This window comes from Urocitellus parryii, chromosome X (assembly GCF_045843805.1).
Source record: "Urocitellus parryii isolate mUroPar1 chromosome X, mUroPar1.hap1, whole genome shotgun sequence".
NCBI lineage: Eukaryota > Metazoa > Chordata > Mammalia > Rodentia > Sciuridae > Urocitellus > Urocitellus parryii.
The window spans coordinates 105,462,410-105,484,806 of NC_135547.1; the positions used below are offsets into that span (position 1 = coordinate 105,462,410).

The following is a 22,397-nucleotide window of genomic DNA, read 5'->3' on the forward strand; positions in this document are numbered from 1 at the left end:
ATGCTTCTTTTTTCACTTGTACCTTTCTCCATCATTGCTTCACATTTGATTATCTTTGCTTCTGTGAAGTTCTAAATTGTATTATTTTTCACTTTGGAAGTTATTTATCATCTTTGCATAGTATTTCATTGATAATTGGGAAGCCCTAATTACATTGGTGAAAGCCAGAAACCCTAAACTCATACTCAAATGAATTTCTATTAGTACTGTCAAAAGTAGACTAGTTGAAAATAGATGAATTCTAGATAGGGAAGAGGGATGGGAGGGAAAGGGAGGGGGCAGGGGATTAGCAAGGGCGGTGGAATATGATGGTCATCATTATCCAAAGTACATGTATAAAGAATTGAATTGGGTGTCAACATACTTTATATATAAATAGATATGAAAAATTGTGGTATATTTGTGTAATAAGAATTGTAATGCAAAAAAGCTCAAAGTATATATATAAAGGCATGAATTGGCGTGAGCATACTCTATATACAAAGATATGAAAAATTATACTCTATGCATAATAAGAATTATAATGCATTCCGCTCTTGTGTATTTAAAAAATAAAATCAATAAAACTAAAAAACAAATAGAAAATATATTAAAGTTTGCCACTTGTTTATAGTAAATTTCATCAGTATGTCTCTACTTGCATCTGGAAATGATACATATCAAAGTTGTTTGGCCACTGGTTTTGATTTTGTTATGTTTCCATGTAACTTGGGATTAGTTCAAGAAAACTTCTTTGCCATCAATTATCATTTGTGCACTTTGCATATGATAGTATTTGCAAAACACTGCACCCCTTCTTATGTAGCATATATACATGCTGCTGCTCTGTGACACTGCCCATAATAAATGTGTTGTAACTAAGAGAGTCATATCAAAGTTATATACCTTCAAGCTGGTTCAGTATTTCACTGATTCTTTGCTAAAAGTTAGATGATAGAGCCAATCTAATTATAAAAATGATTAATTCCCTGGTGAACTAATGTCATGTCTTACACCTGACATGAAACAATAAATATTTGCCAACTGTAAATAAATCATGACAAGTAATAGAAAATATATATTGAGCATTTACTCCACATTCTTTTTCTCTCTTAATGTTGTTTGCAGCTATTTGCAAAATGGTAATATGATTCATTTTGGAATTAAAAACTGGGACAAAAGGAAATTAATTTTATCACAATATCTTACCTTTAGTGGCAGGATCATGATTTGATCAAGATATGTTTGCTTCAGTAGGCTAAGCACTTCGATATGACATAGGGAAATTGTTATAGTATTTGTTTCAAAAAAGGCTGATCTTTATATACAGTTTCTGCCTTAAGGTAGTCATCATTAAGGTGTTTGCTTCATAGCTGCCTTTATACCATCAGGCATATTTCCAAATCCCAAAACATACCAGGGAGAACCATAATAGCCAATTAAATTTGTAGCATGAAATAAACATCTTCATTTGGACCCTATTATTTATCAACTGTCATTTCTAATATTGTTAAAAAATGAATAGAAATAGAATATTTTGTGTTAGTAAAGATGATAGAAACTGGTATTAGTTAACTTACTCCACTTTTTCTAGAAGTAGGAAAAATAAGTCAATTTGGTTAGGTCAAAAGCAATGCACAAAAACAGCAGGTGACAATTAAGGAAGCAGAGTTAAATGTCACTGCGTCAAAATACTTCCTTCTCAAATGGAAACTCCAATAGTTCTTCCCACAATAGGCTTGTAGAGAGAATTGTAAGAAAGTACAAATGTTTTTCTATCAATAGTCTCCCACATTGTCTGATCAGCTTCCATGTGTTAGGTCAGGTTAGCTTGTATTATGATGGTTTTAGAAAATATGTACTGAAAAGTTGTTCTAAGGTTTTAAAAGTCCAAGAGTATTTTTAAAAATTAAAAATCCCCTCCCAGCCCAATAGAGTATTGGAAGGGGAATGGAAGGGGGGCTAGTGAGAAGATAGGTGAGAAAGGGAAAATATTAGAGACTGAAATGGAGCAAATTATATTCCATGCATGCATGATTATGTCAAAGTGAACCCAAATATAATACACCCCATAATATAATGATTGTCATAATGAACCCCAATATGACACACCCCATAACAATTATGTCAAAATGAACCCCAACATAATATGATACACCCCATAATATGATTATTTCAAAATGAACCCAAATATAATATGTACCCCATAATATAATGAACCCCAGTGTAAGTATAATGCACCAATTAAAAAAAGTAAAACATATTCCTACAGGGTATACACATAATGAATAGCTAGCAAAGAAACAATTTTTAAATTATTTTGCATTTTGGAATTGAAAATTTAAAACTAGTATCTTATTTTGATTAGTTGCTCATCAGAGACCTTTGATCTTTAAAAAACCTTTCCACTTAAAGGTACTTTTTGAAACTTGTAGACAGCATCAATTGAGAATTTCCAATTAATCAATCTTTCCCTATCAGCTCCTGTGCATTTTTCTCTATCAATCGACGAATATTTGATATGAACACTGTATAATTCCCATTCCTTTACAAGTCCCACAAAAGAGCCCAACAAAGTATGCATTTGTGAAAACAACTCTTTTATACAATGAAACAATTTCCTTTGCCATTGGAATCAGTGTTCCATGAGAACAGATCTCTAGGCTCATTTATTTACCTATCTTCAAAGTATAGAATATAGCATGGAAAAAAGTAGTAACTCAATAAATATTGTTAAACATAACTTCAGTGTCTCATACTTTGAATACAACACTTCATAATCAATAACATCACTTTCAGCCACCATTATTTATTAGATTGAATATATGTGGTTTAAGTTGTATCTGAAGATCTATGTTAAGGATTTTTTTTTGGTTAATATTCAGAAAGCAGAAGTAGTTTTAGTTTATCTTCTTTTGTCAGTACCTGATTTTGCTTTTTGCTTTTGTTTTTCCATTGTGTCCTAAGTAACCATGATGTATTTTGGGCCACCGTTTTCTACTTATACCAAGATGATGGTGATAGATTTCTGTTAGCTGTACCATAAGCATATTGAAAAGAATAGTTGCATGTTTTAAAGATAAGATGATTTAGTGTTTCTCATGGATAAATTAAAGCTATTGCTTTTTATTTTTATTACTGTTGTTATGAAACTGAATCATATTCATCAATGCAAATTATGTTCATTACTATATTTTATAGTCCTTTAATGAGAAGCATTGTTATTAGATGATAAAAGCAACTACTTGGATCAGTGAATGAAATGCTAAAAATGAATTAATTAAAGAGTACTTAATTTAGTGAATCCAGAACATGTATTGAATGAATTTCAAGAATTTAACATGAGAGGACCTGTGCAAATGATTTCTTCTTATTGAAATATATCAATTTGATATAGTGACATGTAAGTGGAAAATTACAAGTATCTTGAATGCAGTGATGAATGTAATATATTGAACTGAAAAATAACAAGCAAACACTTTAATGATTTAGTCCATTGTTATACTTTTAACAACTAATCTCTAGCATTTAGAACTAGATGACTTTATAACATAAATCTCTTCATTTTCAAACATCAAATGATAACTCACTTTATTTCTAGCAGTAATTTCTTTAGACTTTTGCATCTATGTAGGTGGTTATTTTTGCAATCATAAGTTTCAATTGTGCCAACATATATGTCCCTGTATTTTCATGTTTAGAACTATCTGGCTGTGTCTAGGTTGGGAGTACAAGTTTCTTCTCTCCAGCTCATGTGTTCCCTTCTCTTTTTTTTTTTTTTTTATTGGTCGTTCATAACATTACATAGTTCTTAATACATCATATTACACGGTTTGATTCAAGTGGATTATGAACTCCCGCTTTTACCCCGTATACAAATTGCTGTATCACATCAGTTACCCTTCCATTGATTGACATATTGCCTTTCTAGTGTCTGATGTATTCTGCTGTCTGTCCTATTGTCTACTATCCCCCCTCCCCTCCCCTCCCCTCCCCTCCCCTTTTCTCTCTCTACCCCTTCTACTGTAAATCATTTCTTCCATTTGTATTCTCTTGTCTTACCCCTCCTTTCCTCTTATATGACATTTTGTATAACCCTGAGGATCGCCTTCCATTTCCATGCAATTTCCCTTCTCACTCCCTTTCAAATAGGGATTTTATTATTTATTTATTTTAATTGTTTTGTTCCTCATGCAAACTCTGGGAAATGATCCAGGTTTGTTCTTATCCTAGTTGCTAAATGAAATTCCCCCTCTTAAACCAATAAAACTCTTATAAGGCTGACCTACCAAAGCTTTGTGAAGGCACATTTATACATGTTATCTTTGAAATCCTGCTTCTTTCCAATTACACATGCTATGCATTATAATCAAGTATTTCACTTCCTGACTTTCTCTGGGAAGAAAGCTGACCTCAGATTTTGACAGTGGAGTCTCTTGTTTAGATTTCCCAGAGGTGTTTCAAGGTTATGCCTGGCAGCTGGCTAATCGGACTTTCCTGAGGGTGACTGCCCAAGATAAGAATTGTTTTGTGGAAGGCACAGGTTTCATAACAAACTCATTTGCATTGACATTTTTTGGATGAGGGCATAGGGAATGCAAACTTTGAGAAAGTTTTATTGTCTCCTTTTGGATCTTTGTGGATTCTTTTTTAACACCACAGAATATATTTATCTAATTATAAAATTAATGTGTGTTGATTAGAGAATTTATAAAATATAGATAAGATGAAGTAGCAAAAGAAAAGCATTTTCATTGCTACTACCACATCCACATTGTTAATATATTGAAATATGTTCCCTGGTCTATTTTTCTAAAATTGTTATGACATTCTACATAAATTACAGATTTTGCTGTTTTGATGTTATTTCATGAAGTATTGATTTTAATGTATTATTAAATATTCTTCAAAAGTAACATTTGAATGGCTTTGTACTATTACTACACAGTTATATATTCAGTCATTCTCTATTAAGATGTTTGGGTTGGCCTGCTTTAATTTCTGCATTATAAATACTGTTTAAATTTTCCATGCATTAATAAAATCTTCATTCAAATATCTGCCATTTCCTACGAGTGGATTCCTGAAAGAAGATTACTGGAACATTCAAAATGATCATTTTAAGAGTTTTCTTTTTTAACTGCTTGATACTCAGGTTTGAACCCATGGCCTTGTAAATGCCATGCAAGCACTCTACCACTAAGCTACAACCCCAACTCTGATTTTAAGGTTTTGATAAGCATTGCCAAAATGTTTTTCATAAAGACAAAAACAACTGATACTCTTTAAGTTAAATAGGAGTCTGGCCAAATCACTGAAACTCTTGCACACCGATTGTTATACTTTTATAATTGTTTGTTAATTTGGAAAGCAAATGAATATGGTTTAAAACTCACATGTTTATTTAATTTGCCTTTTTTGATTACTGCTGAAGTTTCATTTTTATGTATATTTATTCTTGTTATGCCTACTTAAAGAGAAATAACTACTAATATAGAAAATGGAAATACTGTTTGATAACTGAACCACATTGATCAGAGTTTCACCATAATTAATTTGAAGTTCTGGGTCTTCAAATACACTAAAAGCATTATCTGGGAGAGTGAGGGTAAAGATATGAGGCAGTATAGTACAATGACTGGTTTGTAATCTGATACTGACTAGCTTTTGAACTTGCCACAAAACCATCTTGGGCTTCTATTTCTTCATTTGAAAAATGATGGCATTTCACTAAATTATATGTTTCATTGTACATTCCAATACCAAATACTGAACATCATTGCTTGAATTTTATTAAACAATGAGACCATAACTCACTATCTGAAACAAAAGCACAAAGCTGAATTTATTGCTTACTTATAGAAGAGGAAATTATAGTTCCTTAGCCAAAGTTTTTTTTTTTTTAAGAGTATTCCTAGATTTTGAGGGAAACCTACAGGAAAAGAGATCTGAGATGGGAGTAGGTTGATGTCATCTTTATAAGTATGATTATTCAGATGAAACTATTATTAATGGATTTACTTTCTGGACTTCATGTTCATTGGGGTAAAACTACTCATAACTGGCAGACTTTCAGAAGGAAGTTATAGGGATACATGGTAACAATCACAGAAGCAGCTAATTGATTTAAATTCCTATTGATGGCTACTTGTTACCATGGCTACAGAACAATCAGTTTTCCCTTTCTTCCTTCTCCCTCTTCATCTTATTCTCAGTTTATTGAATTTTTTTTTTTTATTCTCAGGGCTTAGCACCAGATTTTTTATACAGGCAATTCCAAAGAATGTGGAATAAATGACTTGAAAATTGAATGAAGTCATTTTGAATCTTAGAATTTTTGTGATGCTTCCCTGTATTCTATTCTTTCTATACACAATATTATTTCTGTTCTCTAATAACTCCTGTCTGCATTATGGTCTTTGCCTTCTATTTACCTCCAGTTTTCTCTCCATCAATCCATTCTGCATATAACAGTTGTATTTTAATAAAATTTTGATAGTGTCATACTCCTGTGCAAAAGTAATTAGTGGTTCTCTAACCTACTGGACTACAGCCAAGTTTTCTATTTTGCTGCTGATCCCTCAATGTTCCACATGCAACTGACTTGTTTTATCATATTATTCACTACTTCCCCCTCTGGCTAAGAAAGCCAAAAGCACTATTCCCAATACATGTTTAATCATTTCCTACCTCTGCACCTTTACTCATGTTATTCTACTACCTAAAATACTCTTCCCTCTTTCTTCATTTCCATGCTTATAGAATTCTATACATACTTACTTAAGTTTCCTATTTATAAATAATTGATCCCTCAATGATATATAACTTTTTAAAATATAAATATGTTTAAGCACTGGTTGTGCCAAATAGAGGAACACATTTTAAATTCTATTCAGCAATGAAATTATTTTGTACTTTTCTTATTATTTATTATTCTTAATTTTCAGTGGAATCCATGAAATCTCTTTTTAATCTACTAGATAATCTATTAAAATTCTTTGAATATAAAAGATCTACAGAAATACATATTCAAGGAATTAAAAATATGTTAGAAATTCTAAATCATTTTCTTTTAAAAAGAACTATTGACCTCTGGCTTCTGGCCCCATAGAATCTAACATGATATTAGAGGTAGGACAGTAATAATTTAAGGTAAAACATTATTAGTTTTGTTGATTAAGTGTACATTTATTGTAATGACTGATATTTATTTACTTTTGTGTTTTTTTCATTTTTTTCGTTATTTCTAATAAGTTATTCATGACAGCAGCATGCATTTTGACACATCGTACATAAAGGAAGTATAACTTCTCATTTCTCTGGTTGTATATGATGTAGAGGTAAACCAGTTGTGTAATCATATATGCACATAGGGTAATAATGTCCAATTTATTCTACACTCTTTTCTACCCCCTACCCTCCCTTCACTCCCATCTGTTTAATCCAAATTACCTCTATTTTTCTTAGCCCCCCTCCCATTAGCATTTGCATATCAGAGAAAATATTCAGCCTTTGGTTCTTTGGGATTGGCTTATTTCTCTTAGCATATTATTCTACAGCTCCATCCATTTATAGGGAAATGCCATCATCTCATTCTTCTACAAGGCTGAGTAATATTCCACTGTGTATATATATACCACATTTTCTTTATCCATTTATCTGTTGAAGGGCACCTAGGTTTGTTCTATAGTTTACCTATTGTGCATAGAGTTGCTATAAACATTGATGTGGCTGTGTCACTGTAGTATGCTAATTTTAAGTCCTTCGGTATAAACTGAGAAGTGGGATAACTGGATCAAATATTGGGTATATTCTAAGTTTTCTGAGGACTCTCAATACTGGTTTCCATAATGGTTTCACCAATTTGCAGTCTTACCAGCAATATATGAGTGTACCTTTTTTTCCCACATTCTTGCCAACATTTAGTGTTTCTTGTATTCTTGATAATTGCCATTCTGACTGGAGTGAGATGGAATCTCAATGTAGTTTTGATTTACATTTCTCTAATTGTTAGAGATGTTGAACATTTTTTTTTATTTTTTGATGATCAATTGAACTTCTTCTTTGAAATATCTGTTCAGTTCCTTAGCATAGTTATTGACTGAGTTATTTCTTCTTTTTTTTTTCTCGTGTTAAGTTTTTTTGAGTTCTTTATATATCCTGGAGATTGATGCTCTATCTGAGGTATGTGTGGTAAAGATTTTCTCCCCTTCTGTAGGCTTTCTCTTTACGTTATTGGCTGTTTACTTTGCTGTGAAGAAGTTTTTTAGTTTAATAGCATCCTGTTTATTGATTCTGGATTTTCCTTCTTGCACTACAGGAAACTCATTAAAGAAATCATTTCCTAAGCTGACATAGTGGAGATTTGGGCCTACATTTTCTTCTATTAGGCACAGGATCTCTGTTCTAGTGCCTAAGTCCCTGATTCACTTTGAGTTGAGTATTGTGTATGGTAAGGCATAGGGGTTTAATATCATTGTACTACATATAGATTTCCAGTTTTTCCAGTACCATTTGTTGAAGAGGCTATCTTTTCTTCAGTGTATGTTTTTGAAGCCTTTGTCTAGTATGAGATAACTGTATTTATGTGAGTTTGTCTCTGTATCTTCTATTCTGTACTATTGGTCTATGTGTCTATTTTGGTGCCAATACCATGTAGTTTTTGTTACTATGGCTCTATAATATAATTTAAGGTCTGATATTGTGATGCCTCCTTGCTTCACTTTTCTTGCTAAGAATTTCTTTGGATATTTTGGTTCTCTCATTTTTCCCAATAAATTTCATGATTGCTTTTTCTATTTCAATGAAGAATTGAATAGGATTGTATTAAATCTGTATAATGCTTTTGGTAATATGGCCATTTTGACAGGGTTAATTCTGCCTACCCAACCAAGAACATGGGAGATCTTTCCATCTTCTAAGGTTTTCTTCAAATTTCTTTCTTTAGTGTTCTATAGTTTTCATTGTAGAGGTCTTTCACTTCTTTTGTTACATTGATTCTCAAATATTTTATTATTTTGTGGCTATTGTGAATGGTGTAGTTTTCCTAATTTGTCTTTCAGTGTAATCATCACTGAAGTATAGAAATGCATTTTATTTTTAATTTTTTTACTTTTATTCCAATTTATTATATATGACAGTAGAATGCATTACAACTCATATTACACATAGAGCACAATTTTTCATATCTCTGGTTGTATACAAAATATATATTCATACCATACATGTCTTTGTACATGTACTTAGGGTAATGATGTCCATCTCATTCCATCATCTTTTCTACCCCTATCCCTCCTATCCCTTTGCCCTATCTAGAGTTCATCTATTCCTCCCATGCTCCCCCTCCCAGCCCCATTATGAATCAGCATCCTTATGTCAGAGAAAACATTTAGCATTTGGTTTTTTTGGGGCTTGGCTAACTTCATTTAGCATTACATTCTCCAACTCAGTCCATTTACATGCAAATGACATGATTTTATTCTCTTTTATTGCTGAGTACTATTCTACTGGGTACCACAGTTTTTTTGTCCATTCATCTACTGAAGGGCATCTATGGGTGTTAATTTTATATCTTGCTACTTTGCTGAATTCATTTATTAGTTATAGAAGTTTTCTGGTGGAATATTTTGGATCTTCTAAATATGGAATCACATTTGGGGCCTCTGATAAATGCAGATTCCTTTAATTTCCTTATCCCTCCACTGTGCTGGTGGAGGAACTGCCTGGCTGTGGCAGAGGCTATGCTGCTGGGTTTTTTTTTCCCCTTATTTTGTTATATCCAATCTCCTGAGTCCTAGATCTACTCTGAATGTCCAGATGTTAATTACAGTAAAGTCCCCACCCGACACTTTTTTGTTCACCCATCTTGCAGAGAATCTGCCTGTCTGCTTTTTTTGGTTTCTCACCCTGGAGCAGCTAGGAAAGTGACCTCCTCTATCCTATCATCTTGAAAACCCTAACTGATATTTATTAATATTTACTTTGACTTCACATGATGTTTAATATTTACTTTCACTCTAATACAATTTTTGTCATTTCCTTGGGGCAGTAGTGATAATGCCTAAATAATTTTTTAATCATTTTTCTTTTTTTGTTATGGCATATGTTTGAGGCCAAATATACACACATACACATCTCTGTAAAACATAGCAGTGAATAGGCAAGGGATCATTTTTTTATAATTCAGTGCATTTCTCAATTAAGACACTCAACAGAGCTCTAAGATATCATGACATGGTAGATATCTTGTTACTTATAAGAAGGAAATAAAGCAATTTTTTGGTAGTTGTAGATGGACAGCATGCCTTTATTATATGTTTATATTAGGGGGTGTGCTATTGATCGAACCCAGAACCTTACAAGTGCTAGGCAGGCACTGTGCCACGAAGTTACAGCCCCAGCCTCCAAATAAAGCATTTTTGAATTTCAAGTTATAATCATTGGTTCATCATACTAGGAAAAATACTTGAAAAATAATTATAAAATGACTGGGAGATTTTATATTTCAGAGTTACAAAGTTGATAGGATCTTAGTTATTTTTTAAATTGAAATATAGAGGTTTTATGTATTAATGGGGCACTATGTAATGTTTCAATGCATATATATATATATATATATACATATATAATTAGGATGTCAAAATCAGAGTAAGCATATCTATATTCTCAAACATTATCACTGATTTGTGATGAAAACATTCCAAATCCTTCCTCCCAATTAGTAGATTTTGAAGAAAGGTAGCAGTCATGCTCAAAATATTCTTTTAATTATTTATAAACAGTACTTGAAAAAATATTATCTTTAATATCTGTTGCTCAGTGATTAAATTTGCAAATACAGTGCAGAGTAAATGTATAATTTTGTACCCCTTGGTCTTTGTACATAGAAGTGCCCAATGAATATATTTTTGAAAAAAGTATTTAAAATCCCAATGGTAGATGATATAACAGATTAGATGCATTTTTTTAAAACTTGCTACCCAAAATCTGTTCCTCAGGCCACCAGTTTTAATATAACATGGTAGCTTATTGGAAATGCAAGGCTTCAGATTCCACCCTTGACCTACAGAACCACATTCTGTAGTTTAAAATGGTCCCCAGGTGATTCATATGCACATTAAATATTAAGAAGCACTATATACTTTGGATAGAAGCAGACCAAGGAAAATTAATTTTTTTCTACCCTCTAATTCTTTTTTAAAATACCTTAAAAATAGTAACTCTGATTAATTTATGGTCCTACTTACAAAGGATTAAGTGACTTGTTCAACCTCCTTTTGTGCTAGCAGACTTAAAATTTTACTCTTGACTTTTTCACTCATAATCAGAATACCTGCCTAGAATATACATATTTTAAAGATATCTTTCAAGGTTATAGTTAAACTCAGATAAATATGTGGAAAGAAAAATACATTGTTACATTGCCTCAGAGTTACCTTGGCCTCTTGACAGGACTACTGGTCTCCTTTTTTGTTTTAAAATTGATTAAGTAATTATTTAAATTGATAAGTAAAAATTATATGTATGTATCATGTATATAACCAGATGTTTTGAAATATGTGCACATTATGATATGGCTAAATCAAACTAACATACTCATTACATCATATTATGTTTTTTGTGGTTATTGCTTAAAATTTACTTGCTTAGCAATCTTTAATGATATAATACATTGTTATTAATTAGGTCATAGAGTAGAGCCATTGAACTGATTGCAACTAACTCAAATTTTAAATCTATTGGCCACTATTTTCCCAATCTCCCCTCCCAGTTTCTGGAAACCACTGTCACTTCTTTCTGCTTCTTCAGGTTCAAAGTTTTAAGATTCCACATATGAATAAGATCATATATTGTTTGTGTCTGTTCCTGGCTTATTTCACTTAGCATAATGTCTCACAGGTTCATCCATGTTGTTACAAATGACTGAATTTACTTCTTTTTAAGGACTGAATAGTAAAATGCAATTATTTGCATTTTACTACTTCTGGAATTAATGATTCACTTCACACAAAGGATATTTTTTACATCTTGTTTCCCTGGGGTGAGCACAGTGGGTAAATTTCAATGCCAAGTGGCACAAGAATCTTTCAAAGGAGTTTCCATTTTATATATGGTATTACAAATTATTATTGATAATGCACACTTAACTCACTGAATATTATAAATGATATTCACTGGATATCACTCCCTGGATATAGTAAATGACATGAAGTCAGCGTCATTCTATGTGGAGGACTTTTAAATATATTTTGAAAGTCCAAGAAGGAAAGTAACATCCTACTTTAACAGATGCACCATAAGGGAAACGAATATCATTAATATACTTAGTGAATATTACTAATCATTATCCACATGATATATGGTGTTTTATTTTATTTTTTGAGGAAATACATGGCTCATTTTTACACAGAATCAGAATTAGCTCTTTACATACTTTAATACCAGCAAAAATGTAATAAAGAGGTGTCAGTTTTGTTTACTAGGAGCCAAGGCATTAAACCTTTTTGTATAATTGTTTAATCACAAATGCACCATCTTAATTGACATGCTAATATAACTTTCTGTGGAAAGGAAAGTGTAATTTTTTATTTTTGTTTCTAATGAAAGGTAGTCTCTTAGATGGGTGAGTTTTGGCAATTTGAGTTAGGAAAAAGAATTACGGAATGAAGTTTTTATGTGAAGAAGCAAAAGAAATTAACTTTAGTGCTCATCTCATTGGTCTGCCAAATTGCAGGGATATTTTAGGCCTGATTATCATGTTCTAATTAGTCTCTAGAGGACATTCATGGACAATCGAGTGCTCATTAATCTGTCTTCTTCCTGTAACATTGATTTGTTCATTACCCTTTCAGAGTCTCAAATATAGAAACCAAAAATTGATGTGTGGTGTTAATGTGCTTACAGATGTTGCTACCACTTATCCGGATAAGAAGTCCATCTTAATGTACATCACATCACTCTTCCAAGTTTTGCCTCAACAAGTGAGCATTGAAGCCATCCAGGAAGTGGAAATGTTGCCGAGGCCTTCAAAAGTGACTAGAGAAGAACATTTTGAATTACATCATCAAATGCACTATTCTCAACAGGTAAAGGATTTAAATGACAACTAATATCAAAGATATTTTCTACTTTATATGCATTTTTAAGTATCACACATAAAAATAACTATTTAATGCATGCATATATATACACACACATATATCACCATATGTATACATAGCATAATGTGCATATACATAGAAAGTCAGTAACAAAAAGATAATGCAAGCCTTTAAATTTCATCTGATATGTACTATATTATTTTTAAAGCACATTATTAAAATACTCTACTATTGATATGCACTGTATTATAGGAATATAGAATACAGAATATATTGCATTTAAATTGGATGTATATTTAAGTTGAAATAAAACAAAAGGCAGGCTTATGTGCATATTAAACTTCAAACTCTCCATCAACTAAAGAGTAAATTACCAGAGCAAGAACAATGGCAAATTCTCTGTTTAATAATGTACTTTAAAATTTTTGGAGGCAATTTATTGATGCATTAGCAATTTTTAATTATTAAAGTTTAATATTATTGAAAAGTGATTAAAAACATTTCTAATTTAAATTAAATGGAGAATACATATGATAAAATTATTTATTAAATCATTTTATAGACTGCAGTGGGGTTCTTCCATTAATTGGTTTGTTCTTGCTCTCAACAGTGGGTAATTTGGGGTGTTTTCTTGTATTTTTCATAGACAAAAACAGTGATGAAAAAGCCTTTAGCAAAATGTCTGCTGAAGGCGTGGAAAGTTCTTAAGCCTAATTTTCGCACTCTACTGAGCTAGTTCTATATTTAGTTTATGAAAGCTTCAGTCCTTTCCAGGGTATTGATCTGATGAATTTTGCCTTGTTTACTTTGGGTTCAGAGAAAATTGTCTTTGGATGCCTATTTTTGTAAGACTGAAGACCATCATACCATATAAATACTGGAGTTGTGTCACTCTGAAATGTGCATGGTTCAAACCCACCTTCATTATCTTCCCAGATTATCTGTTCTGTACCACAAGAATTGTAAGCATCACAATTCTTGGGGTATATCAGTTTCTGATGTCACTTATCTCTGTTTAGCATTAAATATTTCATCCATCATTTCCATTTAATGTTCTATTTTCTGGCATGTTGGAAAGTAGTCCTTCTAGGGTTACTTACCATGTATCCTCCTGTCTGTCCACCCTCCCCAAAACCCTTCTCTGCAGGTTACGGTCAGTCTAGCACAGGGCTATGAGAGAACATCTTCCTCCCCTAAGCCTCGGTTCAAGAGCTATGCCTACACACAGGCTGCTTATGTCACCACCTCTGACCCCTCGCGGAGTCCATTTCCTTCACAGGTCTGTCAACATTTACTGTCTTCTACAAAACAGAGAACTTCTTCCAAGATAATCTGACTTTGCTTTTGTTTGTTTGAAATTGTCAGCGCTTTTTTTTCTCTCTTCAAGCTGTTTTTTTTTTTTTTTTCCCCAGTCTTATCAGATTCTCGGTTGATGCTGCTTTGTTAGGTTTAGTATATGTTGATTCTTCATGAATGAAGATGCTTGAAATAGTGACTTGTACTTTTATGATATAATTACTTCTAAGGTTCTCTTTCACAAAGACTACCAATGATTATAAAGAACATGATGATCATTAACAGTTTTATATCTGTAACTATAAAAAGTGTGGATAAATACATGAACATTTCTAATTATAATATTTGGGGGCTTTTTCTAGAAATCTGATCTATAAATGAAACTAGAAGTTTTTTTATATATTTATTCTCTTAAAGTAAATTTATGAAAAATATAACTGCAACCTTCTTCATATCATCTCTTTTAATTTTGCTTATTTAACACACACACACACACACACACACACACACACCACACACACACAGACACATATAAACCTTGCATATAAAAAAAGTCACACCAGAACCAGGTCAGATTCTATGCACTATTTAATAGTTTCTTATGAGGGATTTTCTCAGTGGAGTTTTCCATTCTTGCAATATTGTAGAAAAATCTAAAAATATAAGAAATCATAGCCTTGTATGTGTTAGAGCATGGAAATGATACATACTAGAGTTGCTAGATTTGCAAGAATTTCTTTTTTTAAAAAAATGCTTCATTTGGCTCATTAGAGTAGTTTGAAAAGTTTTTGAGGAAGTGTTTTTTATAAGAACTTAACTATGAAAAGGAGTTTAGAAATTATTCACCTGATCCTATTGGTAAATTTGAAAGTATACATTTTTGGAGACTCATTGATTTTTTTAAGGTAGTGTTGTTCATATCATTAGCAATTCATTTGTCAGTTAATTGATGTATGAGGCTGAAAATTCTAAACTGTGGAAGATTCCCCCAAGGAAACATCTATTTTAGTGCAGAGTTACGCCTGTATCCTTGGCTAGTTTCTTGCAAAGCCAAATAAAGGAGACTGAGTGAGAAAGATTTTTGTGACTCAGCCTCATCTTCAATTCATTTTCTAAGTTTTCAAAAAGATGAGTTGTATAATCTTAAACAAGAAACAACCAGTTTCCTTATTAGCAGTTAAAAATAACAATTCTGTCACACATTATTGAGTGTTTTCATATATGACACATGTGAACTAATTTAATCCTTTTAACATCCCTTATGGGTGGGAAATACTATTTTAATCTCCATTTAAAGTTTAAATCTATCTATTCTTCCCTTACTCACTAGGCTCTTTTTAATCACTCTTATCCCATGAAAACCACCAACGCTTACAGAGTAGGGAGTACATCCTAAAATAAAGGGGCATAAACCAAAAGAAAGATATAAGATTTTTCCCCCTTATTATCCCTTTATTGAATTGCCTTTTCTAGAAGGGTTTCTCCAATGTCTATTCTGGCAGTATATTTGTACCTCATTACCACCTCATTAAGGCATTGCTCAGGTATGACTCCTTAATGAGATAATTGTAAATGGATTTAAATTTTGCCAAACTGTATGCTCAGTGTACTTTCATGTAAATATTACTAAATATATAATATTTCATAAAACATTCAGTTGAATTTGCTTATCTGTGTCATTTAACATAGGCTATTGAAATAAGCCTCTTTTTTTTAGAAGAGAAGCAGCACAAATCATAAGAGATAGGTAATGACATATTCTGATGGTTACTAAAGGGAGCGCATCAGAAGATAATGTTACACGTAGTTAACTTTGATAAGTTTATGTCCTCAATAGTCACACTAGGAAAATTTTTTCTTGTAATCTTATAAGGACTGATTCTCCACTGCCCCCTACAGGTAGTGTTTGTTCCACTTCCAATGAACTCAAAGACAGATTGGATTAGATTCTGTCAGGTTTTTGGTGGTCTGCAAAGAAGCATAACATTTTCTACATAAAAGGAGAGGAACATCCAAGTGACTGTCTCCTATGCAAAACATACAAGCTATCAATAATATTCACAGGTCTCAGTATCTTAAAAACATCAATTATCTTTCTGTTCCTAACTTGGAAAATGGGATTTATACTCATTAAAGTTTGTTGAGGTGAAAGGATCCCTAGCTATAAAAGAGTTATCCTCATAAATTCCCAAGAAGAAATAATATTTGGTGTGAGCCACACGCAATTAATGACATACTTTGTATAATTGTGTGTAATTCCTCTATTAATGATTTTTATCATGACTCTATGCTAATTGTATCTTTTATAAAATATCCTCAATCTCTCTTTCATCTTCAGTGTGTCCATCTCTCCTCAATTCTCACTCTGTCCCAAACTTCTGCATGCACACATCCATGTACAGAGAAAAAACCCCAACATGGTGCCTAAGGACCTCTTCTTCCTACCTTCCTCTTTTCTGCAGTGGCGTGAAAAGTTCCCGCCCATGTGAACTCTCCCGCCAGCGCCAATTTCAAATCTTGCTGGCGGGAAACCTTAGCCCCAATAAGAACTAATTCCTGGGCTCCGGAGTTGATATCTGGAAGAACTTGCCAATAAACATTGGCCTGCCATTTATCTAAGCCCTACCATCTCCCCCTTAGTTCTATATAAGCACACAGCCTTTTGCAATAAAATTGGAATTCTCCCAGCAAAGTGTCTTTGCATGGGGAATTCTTTCACATGCCTCTTTTCCAAACATCTTTTGATTGTCTTGTTTGTATACTTTTATGCAATCCTTTCTTTTACCTACCATCTGTAGTGTAGCATATGCTTTATTCATTCATCTATTTACTTAACAATAAATATTCTTAGTCACAGAATGAAATGATTTTATTAAGCTTTCATGACTTTCACCATCATTGAAACACTTTTCTCAAAGTCTATACACTCAGTAGATTCTTCTTCTTCCCCCATTACAATTCCATATGTCATTCATTATCTTGCTCTTTCTCTTCCAACTCCCTCAGCATAGGGATCTCTGGGAAGATCCCTTGTCCATTCTGTCTGTATGTTCATTCCCTTATCCATATGATTTGATCACCTGTGTTCAGTGTGAATGGAAGTGACCATTGTATTTGTGTTCTTAACACTTCCAGTCTCTCTGTAGTTGCAGCCATGTTTCCAACTCATTTTCAGATCTCTGAAGTGTACCTATGTCTTGAGGTACATTTATGTTTCAACCTACTATTGTCCCCAAGTGAACTTTATTTCATCATTCATGGACCTTTTTCTTGTCCTTTTTGTTATGTGAATGAGGATGTGACTCAATAGTCATTGAGGCTTACATATGATACATAATATTTCTATTCTGTATTGATCTGATAATCAATAATAAAAGAAATCCAGCCAATCCTTTCTCTGAAACATTTCTCAATTAAGTTATGTCCATTCAATTTTCATAGGTGCTCTTTTGATTAACTCTCTTAGTACATGTCTATCAGATTACAGAAATAAACTTACAATTGATATCACTACCTTTAGTTCAACATTCTCTAAACCAGAATCCATTTCTTTATTCATAGCCCTAATAATATTATTCCTAAAATTTCCCTCACTTTAATTTGTCCGTATAGCAATCCATTCCTAATTTCTTCTAAAAGCATCATGATCCATTAGTGATTTTCATTTTCATGCTTATTACACACTCATGTGTTTTATGTTTTCTTCAACAAAATTAAGTCACTGCTTCTCCTCTGTAAGAAGCAACATATTTGCCATCTTAGCTTTTATGCATCCCTTCACCAAGGTTGACTTTGGGTTTCCTTTACAAATTGGCCAGTGCTATCCATATTTCAATGCCTAATCAATAAGTGACAGATCCTGAAGTCTATTTCAGATTCATTTTACTCAAAGCCTGTAATCTTAATATTAGAGTAACACTAAATTCTTCATTTTAGTTCTTCTATATGGGGTTACTCATGCATGGAATAGTAGTCATTTATTCAATCATTTACCATTTATTAATCACATACTATATATAGGTATCATTGTAAGATTAAATATTACATCAATAAAGAAACACAGAAAATATTTCAATGGAAAGTATTTTCTTAAATAATTAAAATAGTATGTCAAATATTATATTACTAATAATTGATAGTTACATAAGTGCTAAAAAATAAAATGGCAAAGAGTAATGTGCAATAGGTAGTAGAATGGAACTTGAAATTTTATTTTGGGCAGTAAGAGAAGGACTAAGAAGTTAAATTTTGAGTAAAGATTGAAAGGAAGCATGCGTATCTGGGGAAGAGACTTCCAAGAAAAAGAAATACAGGGGCTAGGTCTGTAGCTCAGAGCACTTTCCTCACAAATGTGAGGCACTGGGTTCAATCCTTAGAATCATATAAAAATAAACATATAAAATAAAGGCATGTTGTCCTTACACAACCACAAAATTATTTTTTTAAAAATACAATAGTATAAAAGCTGTAAACTTTGATGATACTTGGAATATCAGGGAGAGATATGAGTGGGAAACTGACTGATGGGAAAAAGATGGAAGCAGGGAGATGAGTTAGAATTCTGTAACAATCCATGAAAGATATGACAGAAGTCTGCATCTGGATTACTTCAGTAAGCATGATGTATAATAGTTGATGAATTCCAGAGAATTTAAAGGACAACCCACACAACTTGCTAAGGTAATGCAAAGCAAGTGTTTGCTGAATTATTTAAGAACTTTTCGTGGTATTGTTTAAAACAAAAATAAAAAGGATGAATACAACTTCTAAGATGTATGAAGCATAAAACATAAGTAAACTGATTTATGGGATTTGGCTAATGAAGAAGCAAATACCTTGTAAGACATAAGCAACAGGTATAGTAGTGTGTGTGTTAAATATAGATAATTAATTCATAATATGCTTCATATATTAAAATAGATGGAATAAATGATGGGATAGACAAGAATGTTTCTTAAAGACAAAAAAAGATGAAAACAACAAATCACAAGATATACTCAAATCATCTCTCAGCTGAAAGCTATATCATTTCTAAATTGCCTACTCACTGGTGATACTCAGTATAGTATTATTGTATCCCTTCATAGATTCTACCTAAAAAGTCATATACTTCCCATAGCAAACTAATTGATGAACTATGACTAAAAGCTAGGTTTGCATGCCTCTGCATCTCCTCAGTACAACAAATATATGTTTTGACCTCAGTTGCCTTCTGTGTATTGGACCCCTAGTGTAAATCTTGCTTCTGGTTCTGCCCACCATAAAATCATCAGGAAAGGTTGATGCAACAAAACATGAACATTGCATAACTCATGCTTTAAATAGTGTGCTCCTTTTAACTATTTGTACCTTCTCATAGTTGTACTACCTTCCCCATCTCTTTCCTCTTATCATATAATTTAAATTAATTTAATAAATGGTATGATTTGAATACTTAATTTTATCTGTGAATCTGTTTCATAATCTCTGAAATGGCATAACTGCTAGAAAAACTGGAGGCCTCCATTGCATAAAGATCATTCCATACTTGACCAACTAAGTATGTCTTATGAAAGAATTAAATAAAACAAGGATTACTACATGGTTTTTTGGCATAAGGATCAGGCAGAATAGTTGCCACCAACAAAGATGGGACTAACTGTAGGAGGAGCAAGTTTGGAAGTTAATGTTGAGAGCTCAATTTTGAACATGTTAATCTTGAAATGCCTGTGAATCTGAATATATGTTGACAAGTATTTCTCAAACCAGAGTTGAGGATAAATAATTTGGAAGGCACCAGTGTGTACATAGTATCTAAATTCATTGACCTGGGTGAGATTACCCCTGAAAAATGTATATAGTGATAGATAGGAGATCTCTGGATTTGAGAATGTGTCAGAGAAGGGCCTAAAAGGGGTAGTCAGAAAGAGGGAGAGGAAAAGAAGGAGGTGTGGTACTCTACAGTCCAGGAGGAGAAAGTGCTTCAGGAAGAATAGTGTCTATTAAGTATTAAAGATTAGTTCAAATAACATAGAAAACTGAATATTAGCCAGTCAATTTAACAAAATGTCAGTAGGGTAGGATCCCTGGGAAATTATCATATTACACTGTTATCACTGTGTAATTACTAATAATACCCCTATTCATTCTCAAAACTTTTCCATTTTGACCATTAAGTTATATACTTACTCGGACTCTTACTTATAGTCAGTTCTATAAGACCAATTTTGTTGGTGTGTGGGGTGTGTGGGGGGGGGAGGGCTAACAGGAGTGAGTTTATAAGAGAATGAAAGTCAGGGGCTACCTGCATTGCAACACTTAAAAATTACACTGAAAAATTGATGTTCACCTGGGCAAAATCATACCTCTCTTGGATTAATCCATTCTGGTAACTGATAACTAGTCTTTGCATTAGTTTTATATTGCTGCTGTAACAAAATAGTTTAGAAACTTTGTACCTTGCAGTTCTTTAGTTCAGGAATTCAACATGGGTCTCACTGAGCTAATATAAAGTTATAAGCAGAGCTGATTTCTCTCCAGAAACTGTAAGGAAGAATATGTTTTCTTGCCTTTCCCAGCTTCTAGAGGCTGCCCTTATTCCCTGGTTCATAGCCCCCTCAAGGGCAATAGAGTCTTTCTCATATCACATTACTTTGATCTAAAATTTGTTTCCCTCTTTATGATCACATTGAGTTCACTTGAATAATCCAGGAAACATCATGTATTTTAAAGTCAGATGATTAGCAAGCTTAATTCCATTTGCACCTTCAGTTCTTCACTGTTATGGAATATAACCTATTCACAAATCCCAGGGATTACGACATAGACATCTTTGGAAGGTGTGTGTTTTTTCTACCTACAGTTTACTACTGTGGCATGCAAATCTGAGAAAGGCATCCATTATCTGAAGGCATCCATTATCTGAAGCTACCAGTAGGTACATATTACTTTGCATTTTCCCAGGTATTCCTCAGCATCAAGTTGTTCCCTTTCTCTTTTATGGACTGCATATTAGCCTCATCCTTCTTCCAGAGGCACTGTGAAGCTGCTCTTATGCTAAAAAAAATGTAGGGAAAAAGTCAAACTATATACTGTGTTTCTGCCTACAAGGACCTTATCTTTATGTTCCTTAACACAGCTTAGTCCACATCCATTTAATAAACTTGACCCCTCAGTAGTGTCCTTTGCTATTTAATACTTACAAATTAAAGGAATCAAGCTTTGGAAAGTTCTTCATACTTTTTATACTCCTATAATTCTATAAGGATAAGAGGGATTATATGCCTTGAAATCATGCCAGAATAAAAAAGAGGCACTTTTCTTATTTAACTAATATTTGCAGTTTTAAAAACTCTTTCAAATATACATCTAATTTGACCAATATAACAAATGTGTGAGATGAGTTTTTGCAATCATATTTGAGGGGATATGTCAGTGGGAAAAAAAGGGATTAGTTGAAGCAGCTAGTCATTTGCAGAACTGGGATTGAAACCTAATATCATGACTTCTAGTATAGGTTCTGATGTTTTACCATTTGAAACCCCCAGCCTGATCAGTCACAGGGTTTGCTCTTTTCCCATCACCCTTACATACTTTATTTACATTAGTCCTCTATTTAGGGAGACAAAAGCCATTCTCTCTGGTCCTTTTTATTATATAGTGAACAATAGCTATCAACCTTAGTGAGTATAATACTCATAATAGGACACATAAATAATTATTTATGCATTTGTGAAATAAGAAGAGACTGAACACTTAAAATAGAGAATGAACATAAAGTAATAGAAATAACATAGACACATCTCCATATTACAAAAGATCCATAAAATGATGCAAAAGTTATAATTATATTTGACAGTAAAATCTGCTTTTATAATAATAGAGAAAAAACAGCAAACCCATATTTATGGGTTTCTTCAAAATAATTAAAGATGAAGTTAAGAAAAGCAGAGTTATCTTTCAAATTTTTATATGACAAATATTCATAAAGTATAGGGTTAGGCTGAGATACATTTGATAATACTAGATAGTGAAAAACAGCAT

General features: G+C 32.7%; 1 protein-coding gene across 3 annotated transcripts in view; it reads left to right on the forward strand.

The window, feature by feature from the left end:
• Window positions 1-22,397, forward strand: part of Dmd (dystrophin) — a 2,014,880-nt gene that overhangs the window by 443,615 nt on the left and 1,548,868 nt on the right. For 2 of the 3 annotated variants that reach the window (XM_077794046.1, XM_077794047.1), the window contains exons 8-9: window positions 12,883-13,064; window positions 14,227-14,358. In XM_077794046.1, coding sequence (XP_077650172.1) covers window positions 12,883-13,064; window positions 14,227-14,358 — 314 coding nt within the window. The remainder of the gene's footprint in view (window positions 1-12,882; window positions 13,065-14,226; window positions 14,359-22,397) is intronic. The other variant, XM_077794048.1, reaches the window with a different exon arrangement.